The 26336-nt window shown below is 49.4% G+C and overlaps 2 protein-coding genes and 1 pseudogene across 2 annotated transcripts; 1 reads left to right on the top strand and 2 right to left on the bottom strand.

The window, feature by feature from the left end:
- Positions 1 to 7717: 7717 nt before the first annotated feature.
- Positions 7718 to 9663, bottom strand: LOC140902785 (putative G-protein coupled receptor 33). Its single transcript, XM_073323247.1, has 2 exons — positions 8867 to 9663; positions 7718 to 7970 (listed from the first exon to the last, which is right to left on the bottom strand). The coding sequence occupies exons 1-2, from the start codon at positions 9661 to 9663 to the stop codon at positions 7718 to 7720; spliced, it is 1050 nt and encodes a 349-aa protein (XP_073179348.1).
- Positions 9664 to 11213: 1550 nt separating this feature from the next.
- Positions 11214 to 25242, top strand: LOC140902784 (putative G-protein coupled receptor 33; annotated as a pseudogene).
- On the bottom strand, positions 17864 to 18895 carry LOC140902962 (putative G-protein coupled receptor 33). The gene has a single exon (XM_073323543.1). The coding sequence runs from the start codon at positions 18893 to 18895 to the stop codon at positions 17864 to 17866; it is 1032 nt and encodes a 343-aa protein (XP_073179644.1).
- Positions 25243 to 26336: the final 1094 nt, after the last annotated feature.

The raw sequence follows: 26336 nt of genomic DNA, 5'->3' as shown, positions 1-26336 counted from the left end.
GGGGCTCGACAGCAGTGTCAGGGCCGGGGAGATCCTTGGCGTAGGAGAGAGAAACAGAAAGAGTTTGGAGAAAGGGGGCAGGCAGAGATACAGGAACCCTTCTGCCTCAGCAGTGGAAGAACAGTATCTTCTTCACCACCCAGACAAAGACAATCCATCTTATAAACAGAATAGAACCCAGGAGACCAGGCTACCGGCCCCTCCACCTGCTCTAAACACTAGACCCCACTCCCCTCCCAGAGCCAGGTAAAGAACCCAGAAGTCCTGACTTACAGAACCCCTGGGGTTGCCAATTAGTCCCCACCCCCCACAGTTCACCCTTGTTGTCACACTTCCCCAGATCCCCAGCTCATTCTTCACCCACACCACAGGGCCATGTCCTGGTTGAGTCTCAGCAGCCAGCCCAGAGCTCCTTCTCGCTCCCCCTGGTCTCTGCCAGCAGGGCTCTGTCCAAGGTCCTGTAGCTCACCCAGGCCAGCCACACTCCTCCAGCTCCAGCAAAGAACTTCACTCAGTTCCTTTTATATGGGCCTGCTGGGCCTGGATTGGCTGCTCCCTGCAGCCTCTCTGATTGGCTGTGTCCCACACAGCCACTCTAGGCAGCTTGGAGGACCCTCTGCACTGCCCTTTTCTGGGTCAGGATGTGGCAGGGCTGCAAGGCCTCCAGCAGGGGGCCTTAGGGCCTCGTCCACCCTGCCACAGGCCTAATCAATTGGCCCCCAGAAGGGGAGTGTTTTAATTCCCTTTGAGATGTGGAATTCTATACACTGCCCCCAGTTAGACACAGTCTTAGACTGAGAGACTCCAGGAGCTCCATCTCTGGAGCTTAACAAAGAGAAAGTTAAGCGGGGACCTGATACCCATCTGTCAGTACTTCCATGGGGAGCAAATATTTGACCGTGGGCTCATCAGTCTAGAAGAGGAAGGTCTAACATGACCCAGTAGCTGGAGCCTGATGTTAGACAAATTCAGGCAGGAAATAAGGTGCTTATCTTTAACAGCGAGGGGAATTTACCATTGAGCGAGGTTTGCGGTGGATTCACCATCACTGGCTATTTATGATCAAGGTTGGGTATTTTTCTGAGAGATCTGCTGTAGGAATTAGTTTGGGGAAGTTCTCTGGCTTGTGTTATATGGAAGTCAGACTTCCTATATGGTCACAATGGTCACTTCTGACCTTAGACTCTATGAATATAAGAAGCCACAGAAATTTGATATCATTAGGGTTAACCTGTGGAACTCCCTGCCACTGAACACAAGCATCATCAGCCGAAGGGTCCCCCTGCCACTGAACAAGAGTGGTGTCAATCCAGAGGATGCTCTAACAGGGTGCCTTCCTCCTGAGTGCCTCCTTGAGGTCAGAGGTTGTGCTGCAGTACCTTGCCTCAGTTTACCTTGTATTAATATCAAAAGGGGTAAAAACATTCCTCTTCTGGGGTCCAATTTATTTCCTGCAGACACACATTGGCCTTCTGGGCCCTGAGCCTAGTTCACTGTTTCTATCTCCATAGGTAAGGAGTCCCCAGCCCTCCCTCCTGGAGCTGGCTCACAGTTCAAGGTCTCTCTCCCCTCAGGTGGACTAAACCCCATTTCCCCATAAGGACCGGCCACCCTGTGATAGACTCCACTCGGTACTATTGGCATTAACCTGTGGGATTCCCTGCCACTGGGTATTATCAGGCTTAACCCATGGGACTCCCTGCCACTGGGTATTAGTGGAGTAACCCAAGTCTGAGTTTTTGGAATACCCAGGACTGTGGGTCATCTTCTTACCCTCCACGAGTGCCCACACTGGCTGGTAGGGTTCAACTCAACATCACAGGGCTGAGATGTGTTTATAGTCAAAACAGGCATACGTTTGTTATCCAAGGGGCATGATGGAATAGCCAGCAAGGGAGTGTAACAGGAACAAAGGGGTCACAGACAAAGCAAAATCACAACTCACTTCTTAGAGATTTCACTTACCAGGCCTAAGGAAGTTTCTCTCACCCCAAATGTTCGCAACCTTTTGACCAACCCTGGTTGAGATCCCTGGTTGATGTCCTTGATGCAGAAAAAAGGGGTGTCTTCTTGCCTTCTGCTTGTATCCCCCAAAATCTGGTGTCCTTGCACACGGCCTGGATTGGTTTTTTCATGGGTGCTCCTTTCCATGTAGATAGCCTCCCACTGTGTTGGCTCACGATGCCAAATCTACATGGCCAACTGAAAGCCCAGAGAATAAATTTCTTTTGTCTGGCAGAAACCCCATCTCTCCACCTCTGCTGCACTACAGAAGAACCATACGTAACTCCTGCCATAGTATCTGTGCATACATTTCACAGCAATGTAACACTGGCTTTCATTTAAGTCCTCTCACAACCTGTGCTGGGGATCTAGAATATGCACACCAGAATGGGGATATTCTTGTAACCCCCATCCTCCCCCGCCAAGGATTCATGGGTGACATCATGGGACTCAATGCAGGGGGTATCATGTGGGGTCTCTAACAAAGATAAACTCCTCTATCTTGTTTGAAGTCTATCAGATGAACCATTCCCAATTTAGGATGCTTTAACACACCAGACCCCACTCACCTCCCAGAGCTGGGGACAGAACTCAGGAGTCCTGAAATAAGCTCAGCTGAGCTATGCTAATTTACATCAGCTCACAATCTGACCCATTTTCTGCATGCCCCAAAGTAACCAGTGACATTTGGTTATTCCATTTGGCGGGAGGGGGGGAAGGGAGTTACCCCACCATTAAATCAGTTTTAACACCAGATGCTTGGGATGAACAAGGTTCGAGAAAGACTGGTTTTTAAAGTTTGAGAGCGGTCGAACCCCTGAGGTTCTAGAATGCCAGGATTCTGAACCTGTGAAATACCACCGGGTATAAAAGCCATATCCCCAAGTGCAAGATTCTGGAACTGACCAGGAATCTAGAGCCCAAGGGACCCTACCAGGCTTTAAGAAACTTGGAATCCATAAGGATCTACCAACAGTGATAGATTTAGAATGCATGGACTTTTATGCGGTTGAAAAGCATTTTGACATCCAAAACTACACAGTTCCAGAGTCAGCCTAATATAGGCCTCTTGGGCTCACATGGAGTTTTATACTATTTCTACCCATGGCAGCTCTAGCGTTCTAGAACCAAACAGGAATCTAGAAGCCTTTGGACCCTAGGGGGTTATAATTAAGGCTACATTTTAGTCATGAGTAATTTTAGTAAAAGTCATGGACAGGTCACAGGCAGTAAACAAAAATTCATGGCCTATGACCTGTGCATGACTTTTACTATATACCCCTAACTAAAGCTTGGGCAGGGGGCCGTGGGCGCTCTTGCGGGGGGTCTTCCAGAGGTGCTGCAGGTGCTTGGGGAGGTGGCCCTGGATCCCTCTGGTGCTGGGGGTGGGGTGGGCAGCAGCACATGCCCCAGGACCCCATCTGGTGCTGGGGGGGAGGCAGGGCTGGCAGGGGCTCCCTACCTGGCTCCACATGTCTCTGCTGCTCTTAGGCAGCGGAGGAGCCAGGGGGCTCCGCAAGCTGCTCCCACCACTATCTGCAGCTAGGCAGCTCCCCTTGGCCAGGAACCACAGCCAATGGGATTTTCAGGGGTAGAGCCTGTGGATGCATGCAGTGCATGGAGTCCTCTGGCCCCTCCTTTGCCTAGGAGCTGCAGGACCATGCCAGTGGGAGACAGGAAGCCCCCCATCCCAAAGCAAGCACACCCCTCCACATCCCTCACCCCCTTCTCCTAGTCCTAAGCCCCCTCCCAAACACACCCAAACTGCTGCTGCTGGCTCCGGGGTCTAGGACCCTATGCGGTCTAGGACATCATATATGAGGTTGGAAACTGGGATGTTCTTGACCACATAGGAGTAGTTTGGATTTTAAAGCTTTGGCAGACCTAGAACACAAGTGGCTCAAGAACCAGCCGCATATCTAGAATGCATAAGATCCTATTGGCTTTTGAAACATATAGTGGCTTGGAAAACAAGATGCTCTAAATCGAGCCCACATCAGATCAGTTCGCATTCAAAACACTGACAGACCTGAGACCGAAGATATTAAGAACTGGCCAGGATTCCTAGAATCCATGAGATCCTATTGAATTTTGAATCAGCAAGATGTGTTACCGGTCACGGTTGGCAGTCTTGTTTCATCTGAGCAGTAGGAATGGAAATTTTTTTTTTAAATAGAGGAGTTAAGCACGTCTAACTTACCTACAGCCTCCACTCAGGGCTGGCGTCCCACATAGGTCTGGCTTCCTCAGACAGCCCAGTGGGTCCAGGAAACAACTGGTACAGCTCCCCGACAATGGGTCTGCCTGACCTCTGGGTAGAATCAGATATTCCAAGGACTGAAGGAGCATGGAGGTCCCCTAGTCTGACCTGCGGCAGAACATCCCTGAATTAGCCCCTGGTTGCACTGGAGCAGACAAGATAGAAATACCATCCAGCTCACCATTAAAAATTATTGGTGATGGAGAAACCATCAGGGTGAGTCTTTTTTAGTCTTTATCATCTTTTGGATCTCTGGCCCCCATCCTCAGCCAAGATTTTGTAACTTGGCTGGAGCTGGCAAGTGAGATCTTCACAGTTACTCTGACCTCTGACCAGAGGTGCAGAGGGCAGCCCACACTGAAAATCCCAAGTTCAGGTCAGGATTCAAAAAGGAGAGCAGTTTATCCCAAACCTGGTGGTTAATACAGTAGTTAGAGTCACCAATCAGTCACAAGCTGTGCTCCTGATCCCCCACATGGGTCATCAACAAGCCGAGAAGAAAGAAAGAAATCACAGTGCCCCCTTTATTGCATTCCAATCTAGGATCCCAATCAGCAAATAGGCCCAGTAAAGTGAGAAGTTACTTAAAACTCTATTCACTATACAGACAGTTCTTCTGATCCCCAAAGGGCCAGCCACATTCCCAGATCAATACTGGTTTGGATTTTACCCAAAATACCACATTGCCAGCCAATCCTTTAGCATCTAAAACCAAAGGTTTTACTATAAACAAAAAGAAAAGAACAAGGAGAGAGTTGTTAAATGGTCGAAACAATCAGATACACACAGAGGCTTCAGAGTCCATATACCAGGTTCTCAGCAGCATTGGTGAATTCACTTGCTTGAAAAGTCCCTCTGGAACACAACCAAAGCTTGGATGGGTCATTCAGTCCTTTGTTCAGAGATGCAGGAATGCATCCGATGAAGTGAGCTGTAGCTCACGAAAGCTTATGCTCAAATAAATTGGTTAGTCTCTAAGGTGCCACAAGTCCTCCTTTTCTTTTTGCGAATACAGACTAACACGGCTGCTACTCTGAAGTTTGTAGAGAAGTTACTCCAGAGGTCAAAAGCAGGATTGAAGACAAAATGGAGAAGATACAGCTGCCTTCTTAAATGCTGGGTACATCCTCTGTCCCAAACACAAGTTCCCAGCATATAGATATGGAAAATTTCTTGGAGTCCCCTGTCCTCAGGCGTGTCCCTACAAGTCCTGATGACTCAGAGGCGCAGCCCCTGGGTTCTCTCAATGGGTTTACTGTACAGCTGATTGCCCATTGAACAGACAAGGCAGTGCTAATGCCAATCTGTCTGGGGGTGTGTCAAGGTTCCTTCCCCACTCTGAACTCTAGGGTACAGATGTGGGGACCTGCATGAAAAACCCCTTAAGCTTATTTTTACTAGCTTAGGTTAAAACTTCCCCAAGGTACAAATTATTTTACCTTTTGCCCTTGGACTTTATTGCTGCCACCACCAAGCATCTAACAAATATATACAGGAAAAGAGCCCGCTTGGAAACGTCTTTCACCCCAAAATCCTCCCAAACCCTACACCTCCTTTCCTGGGGAAGGCTTGATAAAAATCCTCACCAATTTGCATAGGTGAACACAGACCCAAACCCTTGGATCTTAAGAACAATGAAAAAGCATTCAGTTTCTTAAAAGAAGAATTTTAATTGAAGAAAAGGTAAAAAGAATCACCTCTGTAAAATCAGGATGGTAAATACCTTGCAGAGTAATCAGATTCAAAACATAGAGAATCCCTCTAGGCAAAACCTTAAGTTACAAAAAGACACAAAAACAGGAATATCCATTCCATTCAGCACAGCTTATTTTATCAGCCATTTAAACAAAACAGAATCTAACGCATCTCTAACTAGATTACTTACTAAGTTCTAAGACTCCATTCCTGTTCTGTTCCTGGAAAAAACATCACACAGACAGAGGGAACCTTTGTTTTCCCCCCACCCTCCAGCTTTGAAAGTATCTTGTCTCCTCATTGGTCATTTTGGTCAGGTGCCAGCAAGGTTGTCCTAGCTTCTTAACCCTTTACAGGTGAAAGGGTTCTTCCTCTAGCCAGGAGGGATTTAAAGCTGTTTACTCGTCCCTTTATATTTATTACAGGGTGTCACACAGATACACAGTACAAATAGGAGATATCAATATACCACACATGGCTATAACTCACAATACAAAGATGACACACACATATAAACAAGCTTCCCATATTTAGTAAATTATACCTTATCCATGCATACCTTACATGATTCATGCAATTTCTTAATATTGGTGTCCATAATATCATGAATTGTCACCCACATTCCATACAGCGTCACAGTTACTAGCTTGGACGTTATCTCTACACCACCCTGAATGTTCAAGGGCAGGTGGTTTCTCTAGAGCCACTCTTCATTCTGCCGGCTTGTTTTCCTTACTGGCTGCTCTTAAATTAAGCCAGAGCCTCCCCACACTAAGTATTCCAGTGAGCAGGTGATGCGGTTTTTGTAAATTATGTCAAAGCTGTCCCACAAAATGTACAGAATTTATGTAGTTCCAGGAACACACGGGAATGATTATTTATTATTATTTTCTATTTTGGTAGTGCTGGGAGCCCAAATCCTGAGCCAGAACCCCGCTATGCTAGGCACTGTACAAACAGAGCAAAAAGACCCGGTCTCAGAAAGCCCACAATCCAAGGAGATTCAATGGATAGAGACCTGGGCTGGGACACAGCTGACATGAGTTTGTTCATGGCTGTGCCACTGGATGGACCGAAGGTTCTACTGAGTGACCTTGGGCAAGTCATTTCCCCATTTTGTATCTCAGTTTCCCCATTAGTAAAAACTGGAAGACTGCTAATGATCTCCTTGCTAAACTTCTTTTGAGATCTACTGATTAGAAATACTAGAGAAGAGCTAGATATCGCTATTGTAATATACAGACTCTTCTATAATATACTACTCCAAATGGATTTTAAACCATCTGGAAATTTAGAACCCCAGTGAAACTTTTAGGAAACAATCTGGAACCTGTTGGATTCTATGTGGTTTGAAAACACTCTAGAATCCAGTGATGTTGTAGATCCAGTCTGGAATATAGCACCCATAGTCTTCCACTTTGAACACACTGAGAGGCTTACAAGATATGAGATTCCAGAGACAGCTAGTGATGAAGAATCCAAGAGAGTCAATTAGGTTAGAACACATTGAGAGTTCTAAAACAAACAAGATTCTGGAGCTGCCTACTAATCTGGTGCCATTGATGACCCATTGAGTTTGAAAAAAATGAGTTATCTAGAACACATTGAATTCTGGAGAGAGCAGGGAATCTACAATCCAGGAACGCTGCAGAGTTTATGAACAGTGGGATGCCTGGAACCCATTAGAATTTAGAACCATCAGGAATCTAGAAACAACTGGGATGCCAAGTTTTCAACTCCCCCTAACTCTGGGCATCTTCAGGCCATCACCTGTTTTGTGTTCTCGACTTCTGACCCATGTCTTTCACTAGACTCGGCAGCACTGCAGGCGAGATCGTTGACAAAAGCTGCTTTGACGAGAGTGAGAAGAGACTTCCTGAAGACCTGCCAGAACTTCTCCCCCACGAAGAGATAGAGGATGGGGGTGAAGCAGGCATTGAAACAGGATGTAAAGGTGTAAATGACCAAGACGGCACCCATCACCAACGCTGGCACCTCCTTCTTTTTCATAGATTCATAGTTATTAAGGTCAGAAGGGACCATTATGATCATCTAGTCTGACCTTCTGCACAACGCAGGCCACAGAATCTCACCCACCCACTCCTGTGAAAAACCTCTCACCTATGTCTGAGCTATTGAAGTCCTCAAATCATGGTTTAAAGACTTCAAGGAGCAGAGACTCCTCCAGCAAGTGACCCGTGCCCCATGCTACAGAGGAAGGTGAAAAACCTCCAGGGCCTCTTCCAATCTGCCCTGGAGGAAAATTCCTTCCCGACCCCAGATATAGAGATCAGCTGAACCCTGAGCATATGGGCAAGATTCACCAGCCAGATACCCAGCAAAGAATTCTCTGTAGCAACTCAGAGCCCACCCCATCTAACATCCCATCACAGGCCATTGGGCCTATTTACCATGAATATTTAAAGATCAATTAATTGCCAAAATCATGTTATCCCATCATACCATCTCCTCCATAAACTTATCGAGTTTAATCTTAAAGCCAGATAGGTCTTTTGCCCCCACTGCTTCCCTTGGAAGGCTATTCCAAAAGTTCACTCCTCTGATGGTTAGAAACCTTTGTCTAATTTCAAGTCTAAACTTCCCGATGACCAGTTTGTATCCATTTGTTCTTGTGTCCACATTGGTACTGAGCTTAAATAATTCCTCTCCCTCTCCGGTATTTATCCCTCTGATATATTTATAGAGAGCAATCATATCTCCCCTCAACCTTCTTTTGGTTAGGCTAAACAAGCCAAGCTCCTTGAGTCTCCTTTCATAAAATAAGCTTTCCATTCCTCTGATCATCCTAGTAGCCCTTCTCTGTACCTGTTCCAGTTTGAATTTATCCTTCTTAAAACATGGGAAACCAGAACTGCGCCCAGTATTCCAGGTGAGAGCTTGGAGAGCTTCAAGCCACGGTGGAGGTGGTAGGGCAGCCAGCCAAGAAAGAAGGAAACCACCGTGGTCACCATGACTTTGAAGGGCTTCCCAGACCATGCCAGCTTCTTCTCCTTCATCTTCAGCCCTACACGGACATAGCATCCCACAATGGTGCGTAAGGGCAGTAGGAAGCGCAGCAGGACCCGGACTGTAAAAACAGCCAGGTGGATCCATCTCCCCAGCTCCTGCATCTCGGCTCCGTTCCAGTCTCTGGAGAGGGTGTAATTATTGATGCAGGTGGTTCTGCCCCCGTGCACCACCCGGGTCTCCCGGAAAGCCAGGTAGGGAGCGCTGAGACCAAAGGATGCCAGCCACACGCCCACAACCAGCTTCCCAGCCCAGGACACGGTGCGGTGATGCCGGCACCAGATGGGATGGTGAGTGAGGGTGTAGCGGTCGAGGCTGATGAGGGTGAGAAGGAAGACTGAGGAGAACATGTCCATGGAGATGCAGGTGTTGTGGATCTTGCACATGACCGTGCTGAAGACCCAGTGGAAACCCATGAGGAGGGAGACGATGAAGAAGGGGATCAGCAGGGTGAAGAGGAGGTAGCAGGAGACAAGATGGAGGAACCAGAGCATGGTCACCATCATCCTCATCTTCAGCCCCAGCACCCACAGGTACAGCCCGTTCCCCACCACACCCACCAGGAAGGTGGGGAAGAGCAACACGGCCGCAGCCAGGTGAGAGGCGCTCACAGCTGCTGGGGTCTGGCTGGAATTTGCCCCAGTGGCTGTTGGGAGAGTCATGTTGCCTTGGTCCATGGTGCCCTGGGGAGAGAGAAAAGAGGGATTAGAAGGGACGACAGAGGAGGGGGAAAGGGCGAGGGCAAAAGAAAGGGAGAGATAAGAGGGATTTAGGAAGGTACCATTGGAGAGGATCTCTCTAGGCACCCTCTGGTCGTCCAGAATATGCAGGCGCGACAGTCTCAGCAACAGGGCTGTAGGTGGTGGAATTCCCTGCTACAAGGTAGAGCTATGGGCTGCAGAGGAGGGAAAGAGGGATAGGCCTGCGAGGACGTGGGGATGGGGACAGTCTAGTCAGTCAAACACACTGCTATGCTGAGAATGCCATGTCGCTGTGATCTGGAAGATGGGCTGGCTCAGAAGGGTGGTTAACGGGAAACGAGGCTTTTCCTCCCTAGCAGACGCCAGCTCCAATCTGTCTCCAGGGAAGGGACTGGCGGACTCAAGGAGGTGGGGATCGGTGCTGCTGGCTCCTAGCATGCAGGTTAAGAACGGCTCCTTTTAATGCGGTTTTAACTGAGGGCCCCGGATCACGACCCTCTGAACTTGCCCCGCTCACTCTGCCCTGGGCCTTGCTCAGAGACGGCTAATTTCAAACCAAGCTGAGCAGGCGGGTGGATTTCAGAGCACTTGGACTCACCGGCTCTGACAGGAAGAGGTTTCTCTGCAGGCCCGGCGGCAGGAGTGCCCTTAGCAGATCTGCTGTGGGAGGACTCGGGCTCCCAGGCCTTGGGCAGTTCTCAGCTCAGCGTCTGCAGCACCTGGTTGCAAGTGGCCCCCTGAGTCCAACAGCCCTGTCCTTTCATGTCCAACCCCGGGGCATCAGCCTGGCCACACATGCCAGCCACCTCAGCTGCATCCCTGGGGCACGGGCCTCTTTGAGAGCCCTGTCAAAGCTCTATTCCCTTTGGACACATGACTCCCTCCAAGGGGTGATGGGTAGTGTTGGTATTTTCCCAGGGGGGACCACTGGACCCCACATTTCTGTGCATACCCGGCCCTCTGTGCCTAACCAGTCTAAGGAGCCCAACTGGGCAGTAGCGGATTATCCAATGGGCTGATGGGGCCTGTGCCCAAGGGCTCTGGACAATTGGGAGCCCCTGGAAAAATGAATGCCGCACCCCAGCAGAAATCCCAGAGCCCTGGCAGAAGCACTGGGTGGGCAAGGCGGGGGAAACACCCGTGGCCCGACACCACTCCCTGGCAGAAGCGCCGGGCAGGGTGGGGAAAGCCCCAATGCTCAGACCCCTGCTGCAGCCCTTGGACTGCAGGGCTCTTGCTCCCTTGTCGAGGCCTCAGCTTTAGTGGTCAGAGCAGGGGAGGGGTAACTCAGGATATCTGCGTTCAAGCCTCAGATGGGGGAGGGAAGTGGGGTCTAGGGGGTTAGAGAAGCTGGGGGGCTGGGAACCAGGGCTCTGGGTTCTATCCCTGGCTCTGTCAGGGAAGCGGGGGCTAGTTTTAAAGCAATGGCAGTTTCTTAGGTGGTTTCTTTGCTAAGACAGGGTCCAAATGATCATTTCCATTTATGGGTTGCAGCTTCTCTATCTCTGAGAGCAAACAGAGGCGGAGCGTGTAGAAGACACAGAGTTAAGGGGAGAGACCTCAACACCCAGGAAAGCACAGACTCACGGACGCTTTGCTGGGCAAACACAGACCATCTGAGTCTCTCTCTGCGCTGGGTCCTGCCCTGCTGAGGTGAGTCAAGATGATGGGCCACAACTCACTGCTACAGGGTAGATGTGTAGGAAGCAGAGGAGGAAAAGAGGGAACACAGATGTGGGAGGAGTGGGGAAGGGGACAGTCTGGACAGATTGGAAAGAGTCCAGTGGAGGGCAACAGAAACGATTAGGGGGCTGGGGCACATGACGGATGAGGAGAGGCTGAGGGAACTGGGATTGTTTAGTCTGCAGAAGAGAAGCGTGAGGGGGGGACTTGGTAGCAGCCTCCAAATACCTGAAGGGTGGTTCCACAGAGGATGGAGCTTGGCTGGTCTCAGTGGTAGCTGGTGACAGAACGAGGAGTAATGGTCTCAAGTTGCAGTGGGGGAGCTCTAGGTTGGATATTAGGAAACACTATTTCACAAGGAGGGTGGTGAAGCCCTGGAACGGGTTCCCTAGGGAGGTGGTGGAATCTCCTTCCTTAGAGGTTTTTAAGGCCCGTCTTGACAAAGCCCTGGCTGGAATGATTTAGTTGGTGTTGGTCCTGCATTGAGCAGGGGATTGGACTAGATACCTCCTCAGGTCTCTTCCAACCCTAATATTCTATACTTCTATAATGGGCAGGGGCCCCTCACTGGGTCTGAAGGGCAATTTCCTTGCTAATCCTACACAGAAGCCACAAACATTTGCTATTAATAAAGCAAACCAGGGGGACTCCCTGCCACTGGGTATTAATGGGGTTAACAGGGGGACTCAATAGACAGATGTAGCAGGTGGGGTCTGTGACATGGGTGAATTTTTCTCTCTTGTTTCAGGTTAATCAGATGAGGTGTCCCCATTTACGAAGCTCTAAGCCACAGGACCCCCCGCCCATGTCCCTCCCACAGCCCAGGAGTCCTGCCTCCCAGTCTGCGGCTCTAACGCACTAGACCTGACTCACCTGCCAGAGCCAGGAATAGAACCCAGGAGTCCTGGCTCCCAGTCTCCCCAGCTGTAACCATTAGGCCAGTCTGCAGAGCACAGAGGACACTGTGCTAACGAGGCCTGGGGAGGGCGGCTGCAGTCCCTGACAGAGACAATAGCCCAGAGGTCCCTGGTGCAGAGCTGCAGGCCGGCTGTGGGGTAGAGAAGCAGCTCGGTGGCTTGAAGCTTCCTGTGTTACAGTGAGGCTGAGAAGGACCCTGCACGCTCTCACGAGTCGGGGTGTAGCAGCAGTTCCTGTGACAGGCGGATGAATACAAGAGACGGGGTGGGGTGGGGTGGCTTTTTCCATCTTGTAGCAATGAGTTCCACTGGCCAGGGATAGAACCCAGAGCCCTGGTTCCCAGCCCCCCAGCTTCTCTAACCCCCTAGACCCCACTTCCCTCCCCCATCTGAGGCTTGAACCCAGATATCCTGAGTCACCCCTCCCCTGCTCTGACCACTAAAGCTGAGGCCTCGACAAGGGAGCAAGAGCCCTGCAGTCCAAGGGCTGCAGCGGGGATCTGAGCACTGGGGCTTTCCCCACCCTGCCCGGCGCTTCTGCCAGGGAGTGGTGTCGGGCCACGGGTGTTTCCCCCGCTTTGCCCACCCAGTGCTTCTGCCAGGGCTCTGGGATTTCCGCTGGGGTGCGGCATTCATTTTTCCAGGGGCTCCCAATTGTCCAGAGCCCCTGGGCACAGACCCCGTCAGCCCACTGGATAATCCGCTACTGCCCAGTTGGGCTCCTTAGACCGGTTAGGCACAGAGGGCCGGGTATGCACAGAAATATGAGGTCCAGTGGTACCCTCTGGGAAAATACCAACGCCACCCATCACCCCTTGGAGGGAGTCATGTGTCCACAGGGAATAGAGCTTTGACAGGGCTCTCAAAGAGGCCCGCACCCCAGGGATGCAGCTGAGATGGCTGGCATGTGTGGCCGGGCTGATGGCCCGGGGTTGGACATGAGTGTGCAGAGAGCAAAGGGCTGTTGGATTCAGGGGGCCACTTGCAACCAGGTGCTGCAGACACTGAGCTGAGAACTGCCCAAGGCCTGGGAGCCCGAGTCCTCCCACAGCAGATCTGCTAAGGGCACTCCTGCCGCCGGGCCTGCAGAGAAACCTCTTCCTGTCAGACCCGGCGAGCCCAAGTGCTCTGAAATCCACCCACCCGCTCGGCTTGGCTTGAAATTGGCCGTCTCTGAGCAAGGCCCGGGGCAGAGTGAGCAGGGCAAGTTCAGAGGGTCATGATCCGGGGCCCTCAGTTTAAGCCACATGAAAAGGAGCCGTTCTTAAATTCTTCACACCGCTCTGAAAACCAGTTGCAGACTCGCATTGACTTGGAAAGTGGCACCAAGCCACAGGGGCTCTGCTGGAGTCTGCTGGAGCAAAGGGTGGTCGTTCAATTGTGGATGTCACGAGATGCAGCCCCCTGCATGATGAGCTGCTGTTAATACTCATACATTTCACTGACTTCCCCATGTGGGGGGCAGCTGCCTTGAAAACCGGCACTGAGCAATGGAGGCAGGGTGGGGTTTATGATGCAAATTTGAGGTCATTTGGTCCAGAGGTTCCCGTGATACCCTCCCTCCCACGTACTGATTGAACATTTTCAGATCGTTATAATGTTCTCAGTGCAGAGTGAGGGGAAATAGCAAAGAGACCGAACTTTGAGAAACGTCAAGCCTGGATGGCCTCTGAGCTCAGCTACGCAATGGGACCGAGGGGCCATGCGGCCATAGTGAAAAGTGAATCCACTCCTCAAGCTGTTCGCACCTGCGTTTAATAGCAGTTCACACCTCTGCGAGGTACGGCTTCCAGCGGAAATTGAGGGTGAGTAACACCCACGCTGAGTTGACACATGGGGGCTTAGAGACACAGCCACTGCTGTTTTGATCTAAATATGGAGATGTTTGTGTTCTCATCCCCATTATCACCTTTTGACCTGGTGTCTTCAGCCACAACAGGGCTGAATTGGGACCACAGATGGCGTGTAAGTCCTGTGACAATAACCGATTATTTTGGTCTCTGGTTCTTCTGAACAACCGAGGCGTCGGGGTGGCGAATGACTCATTTGGAATGATGCCAAATTATTATTATTATCTAAAGAAAAAGGGGTGGGAATTGTTTTAATACGAACAAAATGGGTTTTTTTCCCTGAGCTTGGTTTTTACACATTTTAAATTGATAAAATAATTTAAAGAATGTCAAGCAAAGCTGTTCTGAATAAGAAAATTGAAATGTTTTATATTGAAGATGTCAGTTTTTTGGTGGTTGAGCAAAACAATTTGGCAAATCTGACACTAATTCATTAAACGTTTTGGGGTCTACTGTAACTGCTAAACACCATTTCCTCATATAGCTGGGTTTGAACCCAGGAGTCCTGGCTCCTATCCCCCCACACTAACCTGCTAGACCCTACTCATCTCCCAGTGGCAGGAGAAGAGCCCAAGAACTCTGAAGTGAAGTCAATGGAGTTACAATGATTTACACTGGCTGAGGATCTGGCCTGTTCACTCCATGCCCTATTCCAAAATAATCTGTGATTATTTTTATGGTTGTATTTTTGGAGGGTTTCTCAGATGAGCAGCCTTAAAGAGTCTTGATTTTCCAAAAGAAGGAGCTGAACCCTTTGTGAACATCAGGCCTGTTGGAAAGTGTCTCAAGTCAGAACATGATTCCCTGTGCTTTGAACCCTTCAGGTACTAGACCATGTCAGATCTGATTGGGTTTCAAGACATTGTCATACCTAGAACTCAAGAGGTTTACGAACTAGACAAATATCTAGAACTAATGCGCTACTACCATGTGTCTGTATATATATATATATATATATATATATATACACACATGTTTGTATATGTGTATATGTATACACACACACACACACACATTTCAAAACACAATAGTATCCCAAGAGTTCTAGACATTTGAGTGATTCTTGAACCTGTTGGGTTCTTGCTCTGACAAAAAAATTTAAACCCAAACTGGTCCTATGTGGTCTAGGACGTCATATATGAGGTTGGAAACTAGGACGCTCCAGGCCACACAGGATCTCTTTGGGTTTTTAAATCTTGGCAGACCTAGAACCCAAGAGGTTCTAGAACAAGCCACATATCTAGAATGCATAGGAACCTATTGGCTTTTGAAACATAAAGTGGCTTGGAAAACATGATGTTTAAATCTAGCCTTCATCAGATCAGATCATGTTTAAATCACTGACAGACCTGGGAACCAAGCTGTTAAGAACTGGTCAGGATTATTAGAATCCATGAGATCCTATTGAATTCTGAAACAGTGAGAGGTGGTATCTGTCATGTCTGGCCATCTTAATCATAGAATATCAGGGTTGGAAGGGACCTCGGAAGGTCATCTAGTCCAACCCCCTGCTCAAAGCAGGACCAATCCCCAATTTTTGCCCCAGATCCCTAAATGACGCCCTCAAGGATTGAGCTCACAACCCTGGGTTTAGCAGGCCAATGCTCAAACCACTGAGCTATCCCTCCCCGAAATGGAATTCTCCTTCGAGCCGGAAGGAGACTTCTGTTTTTTTCTGAACAGTAGCAATGGGAAAAGATTTTTAAACAGAGGGGCTATGCACATGTCTAAACACACTTACAGCCCTCCACCTGGCAGTGGCAGCCCACACAGGCCTGGCTTCCTCAGATACCCACGTGGGTCCAGGTGTCAACTGGTACAACACCCCAACAACCTCTCCTGACCGCTGGATAGAATCAGAGATTCCGAGGCCGGAAGTAGCATGGTGGTCCCCTAGTCTGGCTGGATGCAGAACATCCCTGAACTAGTTCCTAATTGAACTAGAGTAGACCTGTTAGAAATACCCTCCAGTCCTGCTTTAAAAATTGCAGTGATGTAGAATCGACCAGGGAGGATCTTTTTAACTCTTTATCATCTTTTGGATCTGCTGCCCCCCAGCCTTGTCCAAGGTTTTTTAACTTAGCTGGAGCTGGCAGGTGAGATTGTCACAGTTACTGTGACCTGTGACCAGAGATGCAGAGGGCAGCCCACACTGAAAATGCCAAGGTCAGGGAAGGCTGCAAAAAGGACAGTAGATTCTCCCAAAACTGGTGGTTAACACTGTAGTTAGATTCACCAACCACTCACAAGCTCTGTTCCTGATCCACCGGACTGGTTATCAAGAAGCAAAGAAAAAAGAAAGAAATCCCACAGCCCCCTTTATTGCATTCCAATCTTAGGTTCCCAGTCAGCAGATAGGTCCAGTAAAGTGAGAAGTTACTTAAAATTCTATTCACTATACAAAATGTTCTTCTTATCACCATAAGGCCAGCTACAGTCCCAGATCAATACTGGTTTGGATCTTACCCAAAATACAACACCGCCAGCCAATGCTTCATGGCCCATCCAACGGGCTGGATAGGGCTGATGCAAGCTGTCTGGGGCTGTCACCCAGATACACAGCACAGATTTGACATATCAATATACCACACATATTTACAACTCACGATATAAAAGGATGCATACACATAAACAAGCTGATCATATTTATCAAATGATAACTTTTCCACTGATCGCTTACATGGCATATCTGGTTTGTTTCAGTACAGTTTTATATCCATAACATTATGAATGATCACCCATATTCCATACAGCGTCACTCTTATTAGCTTGGATGTTACCTCTTCACGACCCTGAACAGTTCATGGGCAGGTGGTTTCTCTGGAGCAGCTCTTTATTCTACTGGCTTATTTTCCTTACCAGCTGCTCTGAAACTAAGCCACAGCCTCCCCACACGAAATATCCCAGTGATTGGGTCATAACCCCGCTGTGCTAGCCGCTGTAGAAACACAGAGTGAAAAGACAGAACCAGTCCCAAACTGCTCATCGCGTAAGGCAATGAAATTGAAAGAAACCTCAGCTGGGATGCAGGAGACCTGTGTTTGTTCTAGTTCTGCCACTGGACTGCTGGGTGACCTTGGCCAAGTCACTTTCCCACTCTGTGCCTCATTTTCCCCATTTGTAAAAACTGGATGACTGCTACTGACCTCCTTGCTAAAGTGCTTTGAGATCTGCTGATGACAAGAACTAGAGAAGAGCTAGATATCACTAATATAATAGACGGACTCTTCTATAATATACTACACCTAATGGATGTTAAACCATTTGGAAATCTAGAACCAAGATGAAAGTTTTAGCAACAATCTAGAACCAGTTGGATTCTATGTGGTTTGAAATCAAGTGATGTCCTAGATTCAGTCAGGGACCTAGACTGAACTGACTTTGAGTTTGAACACATTGAAAAACTACAATAAATGAGATTCCAGAACCAGCCAGAGATACAGAATCCAAGAGAGTCAATTCTATGATAACACATTGAGAGATCTAAAACAAACAAGATTCTGGAGCTGGCTAGCAATCTGGTGCCATTGATGACAAACTGAGTTTCAAAAAATTGAGAGACCTAGAACGTATGGGATTCCGGAGAAAGCAGGGAATCTAGAATCCAAGGGCACTGAGGGGTTTATAGACATTGAGATACCTGGAACCCATCAGGTTTCAAAACCAGCAGGAATCTAGGAACAAAGGGGATGCCAAGTTTTCAACTCTCCCTCGGTCTGGGCACCTTCACACCATCTCTTCTTTTTCGTTCTTGATTTCTGAACCCTGTCTTCCACTAGACTCGGGGGCACTGCTTCCGAGATCATCGACAAAAGCAGCTTTGACCAGAGTGAGAAGAGACGTCCTGAAGACCTGCCAGAACTTCTCTCCCACAAAGAGGTAGAGGATGGGGGTGAAGCAGACATTGAAGCAGGACGTGAAGGTGTAAATGACCAAGAGGGTGCCCATCACTGACTCTGGCACCTCCTTCTTGTAGAGCTTCAAGCCGTGGTAGAGGTGGTAGGGCAGCCAGCCAAGGAAGAAGGAAACCACCGCGGCCACGATGACTTTGAAGGGCTTCCCAGCCCACACCAGCTTCTTCTTCAACTTCAGCCCCATGCGGACATAACATCCCACGATGGTACAGAAGGGCAGCAGGAAGCCCAGCAGGAACCGGACCACAAAGATAGCCAGGTGGATCCGTCTCACCAGGTCCTGCATCTCGGCTCCATTCCAGTCTCCGAAGATGTTGTATTTATTGACACACATGATCCTGCCCCCGTCCAACACCTGGGTCTCCCGGAAAGCCAGGTAGGGAGTGCTGAGACCGAAGGAGGCCAGCCACACGCCCACAACCAGCTTCCAAGCTCGGGACAGGGTGCGGTGATTCCGGGACCAGATTGGGTGGTGAGTGAGGGTGTAGCGGTCCAGACTGATGAGTGTGAGAAGGAAGACAGAGGAGAACATGCCCATGGAAATGAAAGCATTGAGAAGCTTGCACGTGGCCATGCCAAAGACCCAGTGGAAATCAAGGAGGACGTAGACGGCAAAGAAGGGGATCAGCAGGGTGAAGAGGAGGTAGCAGGAGATCAGGTGGAGGAACCAGAGCGTGGTCACTGTCCTCCTCATCTTCAGCCCCAGCACCCACAGGAACATCCCGTTCCCCACCACACCCACCAGGAAGGTGATGAAGAGCAACACAGCAGAGGCCAGGTGAGGGGTCTTCATGGTCTCTGTTGTCTTGGTGGAATTTGCCACTGTGGTTGGTGGGAGAGCCATGATACCCTGGGAAGAGACAGAAGAGGGGTTGGAAGGGATGACAGCGAGGTGAAAGGGAGAGTGGAAGGGGAGAGGGGAGTAATACCAGAGTGGGTTAGGAAGGTAACATTGGAAAGGATGTTACTGGGCACCCTGTGGTCCTCCAGACTATCCAGGCTGGATATTACCAGAAACTGGGCTATAGCCAGTGGAACTCACTGCCACAGGTTAGAGCCGTGAGCAGTAGGGTAGGACAAGGGGAATAGCAGCCATGTGAGGAGTGGAGAAGGGGACACTCTAGTACATCAAATATACAGCTATGCAGAGAATACCATGTAGCTGTGATATGGATGTTTGGCTGGCTCAGGGGAGCAGGGAATGGGCCATGGTGCCCCTCCACTCTAGGATGGACAGCTCTAATATGGCCCCAGGGCAAGGGATCAGGCCTAATCAGTTAGGTGGGGATCGGTGCTGTTGACTCTTAGCATACTGGTGCCGGTGGAACTCACTGCTGCAAGGAATACAAAACTGCCCCCCCCACCCCATCGCTTGTGCTCATCTGCCAGTTACAGGAACTGCTGCTACACCCTGACTCGTGAGAGCGTGCAGGATCCTTCTCACCTCATTGTAATACAGGAAGCCTTAATCCACCGAGCTTCTTCTCTGACCCCAGCCCGGCTGCCAGCCCTGCACCAGAGACCTCTACCTCTGTCTGGGATTTCCCCCCCTCACAGACTTATTAGCTCTGGAGAATGGCCTAATGGTTAGAGAATGCGGGAGGGGCTGGGAGCCAAGACTTCTGGGCTCTGGGAGGGACGTGGGATCCTGTTTCTTAGACTCTGCAAATGGAGAACACCTCATCTGATTAACATGAAACGAGCAAAAAATTCACCCACGTTACAGATTTCACCTACTACCTCTGTCTATTGAGTGCCCTGTGTTAACCCCAATGCTACCCAGTAGCAGGGAGTCTCACAGGCTAACCCCACTGATACCCCGTGGCAGGGATCCCATTGCTTTGCCTTTATAATAGCAAATTTCTGTGGTTTCTAGGTGGTCTTACAAGGAAATTACCCTCCAGGCCCAATGAGGGGGACTCTGCCTATCATCTTGACTCACCTGGGCAGCAAGTGGTGGAAACATACCCAGCGCAGAGACTCGGGTGATGTGTCTTTGCCCAGCAAAGCGTCCCTTTGTCTGTCCCCACCTCAGTACTGCCCTGTGTTTTGAATTCACTCCCCTTAACTCTGTGTCTAATACATGCTCCGCCCCAACTTGCTCTCTAAATAGAAAAGCTGCAAACCATAAATGGAAATGATAGTTTGGACACTGTCTTAGCAGAGCAACCACCTAAGAAACAGCCAGAGCTTTATGTGGATAAATTGGAAAGAGTCCAGCGAAGGGCAACAAAAATGATTAGGGGTCTGGAAGACATGACTTATGAGGAGAGGCTGAGGGAACTGGGATTGTTTAGCCTGCAGAAGAGAAGAATGAGGGGGGATTTGACAGCTGCTTTCAACTACCTGAGAGGTGGTTCCAGAGAGGATGGTTCTAGATTATTCTCAGTGGTGGAAGAGGACAGGACAAGGAGTAATGGTCTCAAGTTGCAGTGGGGAAGGTTTAGATTGGATATTAGGAAAAACTTTTTCACTAGGAGGGTGGTGAAACACTGGAATGCGTTGCCTAGGGAGGTGGTAGAATCTCCTTCCTTAGAAGTTTTTAAGGTCAGGCTTGACAAAGCCCTGGCTGGGATGATTTAATTGGGGATTGGTCCTGCTTTGAGCAGGGGGTTGGACTAGATGACCTCCTGAGGTCCCTTCCAACCCTGATATTCTATGATTCTACGATTCTAACTAGCCACCATTCTCCTGCCAGAGCCAGGGCTAGAACCCAGTGGGAGGTGTAGTCATGGCCCCAAACCCCACTGTGCTATGCACTGTATAAAGAGAGAGGAAAAAGACAGTACATGCATGAGAGAGCTTAGTATCTAAAGAGTCAGGGTGGATAGAGACCTGGACCAGGTCCCAGGAGGCCTTGGTACTATTCCTGGCTCTGCCACTGGCAGACTAAGTGCCCTGGGCCAACACACTTCTGCACTCTGTGCCTCAGTTTCCCCATTTGTCAAATCCAGGAGATTGCTACTGACCTCCTTGGCAAAGTTCTTTGAGATCTACTGAGATAATTGGCTCTGTGGATATGGGGAAAGCAGTGAACGTGATATATCTTGACTTTAGCAATGCTTTTGATATGGTCTCCCACAGTATTATTGCCAGCAAGTTAAAGAAGTATAGATTGGATAAATGGAGTATAAGGCGGATAGAAAGCTGGTTAGATTGTCAGGCTCAGCAGGTCATGATCAGCGGTTCAATGTCTAGTTGGCAGCCGGTATCAAGGGGAGTGCCCCAGGGGCCTGTCCTGGGGCCAGTTTTGTTCAACATCTTCATTAATGATCTGGATGAGGGGATGGACTGCACCCTCAGCAAGTTCACAGGTGACGCTAAGCTGGCAGGAGAGGTAGATATGCTGGAGGGTAGGGATAGGGTCCAGACTGACCTAGACTAATTGGAGGACTGGGCAGAGTCCAGCCCCTGGGCCAGCAGCAGCAGGTTGGGTGTGGGAAGGGGCTCAGGGCTGGGGCAGATGGTTGGGATGAGGGGTGGTGTTTACCTGGGGGGGGTGGGCTCCTCGGTTCCCACCGGCATGTCCCTGCAGCTCTTAGGCGGAGGGGCCAGGGGGCTCAGTGTGCTGCCCGTGCCCGCAGGCACTACCCCTGCAGCTCTCATTGGATGCAGTTTCCAGCCAATGGGAGCTGCAGAGTCAGCGCTTGTGGTGGGAGCAGGGCGTGGAGCACCCCGGCCGCCCCTCCCCCTAGGAGCTGCAGACATATGCTGGTCGAAACCAAGTAGGGACCCTGCCAGCCCCACCAACCCCACTCCCCAACACTCATGGGGGTCCTGGGCTGTGTGCTACTGCCCCCACCCTCTCAGCACCAGTGGTGGTACTGGGCCACTCCCTGAGCACCCGCGGCACCCCCAGACCGCCCCCCCACAGCACCCCAGGCCCCAAGTTTTAGTTAGGGGTATATAGTAAAAATCATGGACAGGTCACAGACCCTGAATTTTTGTCTACTGCCAGTAACCTGTCCATGACTTTTACTAAAAATACCCATGGCTAAAATGTAGCCTTACCTATGAGTAATGAGGACAAGCGGAGCCTTTAGAGCCAGGAGTTAAAACTCGGAGCAAGATGCTTGGAAAGGGGTTAGACCCACCTACTTAGAGCAGGAACCAGGGGGAGGGATAGCTCAGTGGTTTGAGCATTGGCCTGCTAAACCCAGGCTTGTGAGGTCAATCCTTGAGGGGGCCATTTAGGGATCTGGAGCAAAAATTGGGGATTGGTCCTGCTTTGAGCAGGAGGTTGGACTAGATGACCTCCTGAGGTCCCTTCCAACCTTGATATTCTATTCTATGATTCTAACCCCTAGGAATAAGGGCCTGGCAGAGAATTTCCCCCACAGGGAGATTATTCCATCCTCATCCACTAGGGGGTGTCTTGCACCTTCCTCGGAAGGAGCTGGGCTTTGCTAGAGACAGGGCGCCGGGGTAGATGGGCCCATTGAGCAGTTTCTCTGTTCTTGGGTGTTCCAGCTTTAGCCACTAGACCCAATACCCCGAGGCAGGAATAGAACCCCGGGGGCCTGATTCCCAGCTCCCCCTGCTTGAACCACTAGATCCCATCCCCCAAGGCAGGAATAGAACCCAGGGGTTCTGAGTCCCAACCCTTAAGAAGGCCCAAGGCTGCCAGGTGGAAAGCCCCTTCCAGGCACAGACGCACGGCACTTTCTCCTGCTGGGTTAGGCGTGTGCCTTTGTGAAACCACTTCAGCTTTTGAGGTTTTCTGCATCAACCAGATGGCAGTTCCCCTTCCCGTTACCTGCCCCCAGCCTCCTGAGCCTCACGTGTGCCAGTTACACTCAGATCTGTGCTGGCCAGATGTCACACGCATTTATCCCCAGAGAGAAGAGAACCCAATGGAGAGGGCTCTGACCTGAGGGCAAAGTTGCTCTGAACTCTCAGCCTCCTGCCGCTGCTCATTCATAAATCTGTCTGTCTGGAAGCCAGACGGGCCCCTAGATCATTCCAGTCTCGTCTCCGGCACAGCCCAGGCTAGGGGTTCTCAATTAGTCCCCCCATACTGAGCCCAATCACTCTCATTTGCCAAGAGCATCTTCCAGAAAAGCCACCAGGTGTTTGTCCAGCTGTTCTTAAAACCCTCCAGTGATGGGGATCCCAAAACCACCCCTGGAAGCCAATTCCAGAGCTTCTCCCCCATGAGAATTAGAAAGTGTTTCCTAACATCTGACCTAAAATGTACAAACTTTTAAATTTGGGGGGTAAAAGTGTTGAGTTTGCAGTTTAAAAAGAATCGTTTTTTAAAAAACCTTGAACTTGTTTTGTTTTTAACCAAACAGCCAGCCTGGCAAGTGGATTTTTTAAAACATAAAAATCACTGTTTTTTTCCCCGAAAACCAGTTTTCAATAATCAAAGCTTGTGCTAAAAGCTGTTTTCTGTAAACTCAAGACGTTTACGAAGCCTCCGAATGGTTTTCATCAAAACTGACAGTTTTGAATCAAACCCCAAATACAGTTATTGGAATCTGATTGGGTTTTTTTCCCTTACCAAAAATCCATTTTCAAAACCTGAGATTTGGGCTTAAAAGAGTTTATAAAAACTGAACATTTGACTCAAACCCCACGTTTTCTCTTACCAGAACTGCCATTTTTTATCCATCCCCCAAAACATTTACTGAAACTCCCAAATTTTGACCCCAGTTAGTTTCTGAAACCTGAAAAAATCCAGTTTCCACTTTTTCCATTAACAACAACAAAAATTGCATTAAATTTTTGAAAAGGAACCTGACCTGGTTTGCAATTCCTGGTGATAAATGGCTGACGTGTCCAACTGGCTCCATCCATTTCCCTATTACGCCAGGGTCCTTGCTCCCACTTAGGAAGGAAAGGGCCGTACGAGGGTGCTGATATTGCAAAAATCCTGGGCACAGAACGCTCAGTGCAAGGGGTGGCCCGTAGCTCTGTCTTGTAGCAGTGAGTTCCACTGGCCATTTCCCAGTTGCTCTGAGAATACCCAGCCTGGATAGTCTGGAGGACCAGAGGGTGCCCAGAGAGGTCCTCTCCAATGTTACGTTCCTAACTCTCTGGTGTTTCTCCCTTCCTTGTCGTCCACTCTCCCTTTTACCCTAGTCTGTCGTCCCTTCTAACCCCGTCTCTTCTGTCTCTCCCCAGGGCACCATGGACCGAGGCAACACGACTCTCCAACCAACCACTGGGACGAATTCCAGCCAGACCCCAGCACCTTTGAGCGCCACTCACCTAGCCGTGGCCATGTTGCTCTTCACCACCTTCCTGGTGGGTGTGGTGGAGAACGGGCTGTACCTGTGGTTGCTGGGGCTGAAGATGAGGAGGGTGACCATACTGTGGTTCCTCCACCTGGTTTCCTGCTACCTCTTTTTACCCTGCTGATCCCATTCTTCACCCTCTACATCCTCCTGGGTTTCCACTGGGTCTTCAGCATGGCCATGTGCAAACTCCTCTATGCATACCTCTCTCTGGGCATGTTCACCTCCTTACTTCTCACCCTCATCACCCTGGACTTCGACACCCTTATTCACAATCCCGTCTGGTTTCGGAATCACTACACCCTGCCCCAGGCTGGAAAGCTGGTTGTGGGCGTGTGGCTGGCCTCCTTTGCTCTCAGTGCTCCCTACCTGGCTTTCTGGGAGACCCACGTGGTGGATGGGGGCAGAATCATCTGCACCAACAATTACAACATCTCTGGAGACTGGAACGGAGCCAAGATGCAGGACCTGGGCAGATGGGTCCACCTGGCTATCTTCATGGATGGTTCCTGCTGGCTTCCTGCTGCCCTTCTGCACCATCATGGGATGCTACGTCTGCGTGGGGCTGAAGAAGAAGGAGAAGAAGCGGGCGTGGGCTGGGAACCCCCTGAAAGTCATGGTGGCCATGGTGGATTCCTTCTCCCATGGTGGATTCCTTCTCCCTCGACTGGTGCCCTACCACCTCTATCACAGCTTGAAGCTCTACAAGAAGGAGGTGCCAGAGTCAGTGATGGGCACCCTCTTGGTCATTTACACCTTCACGTCCTGCTTCAATTCCTCCTTCTCCCCCATCCTCTACCTCTTCATGGGGGAGAAGTTCTGCCATGACTTCACATTGTCTCTTCTCACTCTGGTCAAAGCGTTTTTTGTCGAAGATCTCAGCAGCAGTGCCCCCGAGTCTAATGGAAGACAGGGGTCAGAAGTCGAGAACACAAAACAGGAGATGGCCTGAAGGTGCCCAGACTTAGGGAGAGTTGAAAACTTGGCATCCCCTTTGTTTCTAGATCTCCTATGGTTCTAAAACCTGATGGGTTCCAGGTATATCACTGTTTATAAACCCTGCAGTGTCCCTGGATTCTAGATTCCCTGCTCTCTCTCGAGAATCCCATCTGTTCTAGGTCTCTCAATTTTTTCAAGCTCAGTGGGTCATCAATGGAACAAGATCAGGAGTCAGCTCCAGAATCTTGTTTGTTTTATATCACTCAATGTGTTCTCACCTAATTGAAAAGGAGTACTTGTGGCACCTTAGAGACTAACCAATTTATTTGAGCATGAGCTCTGTAGCTCACGAAAGCTCATGCTCAAATAAATTGGTTAGTCTCTAAGGTGCCACAAGTACTCCTTTTCTTTTTGCGAATACAGACTAACACGGCTGCTACTCTGAAACCTGTCACCTAACTGACTCTCTTGGATTCTGCATCTCTAGATGTCTCTGTCTGTGTCTGGAATCTCCTTTTTTCTAAGAGTCTCAGTGTGTTCATATTCAAAGTCCATGGGTTCTAGATTTCCTACTAGACCTAGGACACCACTGGATTCTAGAGTGTTTTCAAACCACATAGAATCCAACAGGTTCCAGATTGTTTCCTAAAATTTTCATCGTGGTTCTAAATTTCCGAATGGTTTTTAATCCATAAGGTGTAGTATATTACAAAAGAGTCTGTATATTATAATAGCAATATCTAGCTCTTCTCTAGTGCTTGCCATCAGTAGATCTCAAAGAGCTTTACCAAGGGGGTCAGTAGCAGTCTTCCAGTTTTTACAAATGGGGAAACTGAGACACAGAATGGGGAAGTGACTTGACCAAGGTCTCTCCAGTGGCAGAACCAGGAACAAACCCAGGTATCCTGCATCCCTTCGCAGGTCTCTATCCCATTGCATCTCCTTAGATTGTGAGATATCTAGGACATGGATTGTCTTTTTGCTCTGCTTGTACAGTACTTATCACAGCCAGGTCCTGGGCCAGGACTGGGGCTCCCAGAACTACCTGAAATAAAAAATAAAAAGTAATAATCAGTCCCGGATGTTATTTGAACTACTTATATTCCA

This window comes from Lepidochelys kempii, chromosome 24 (assembly GCF_965140285.1).
Source record: "Lepidochelys kempii isolate rLepKem1 chromosome 24, rLepKem1.hap1, whole genome shotgun sequence".
NCBI classification, from domain to species: domain Eukaryota; kingdom Metazoa; phylum Chordata; order Testudines; family Cheloniidae; genus Lepidochelys; species Lepidochelys kempii.
The sequence above is the reverse complement of the archived record's forward strand: the minus strand, read 5'-3'. Positions and strand labels throughout refer to the sequence as shown.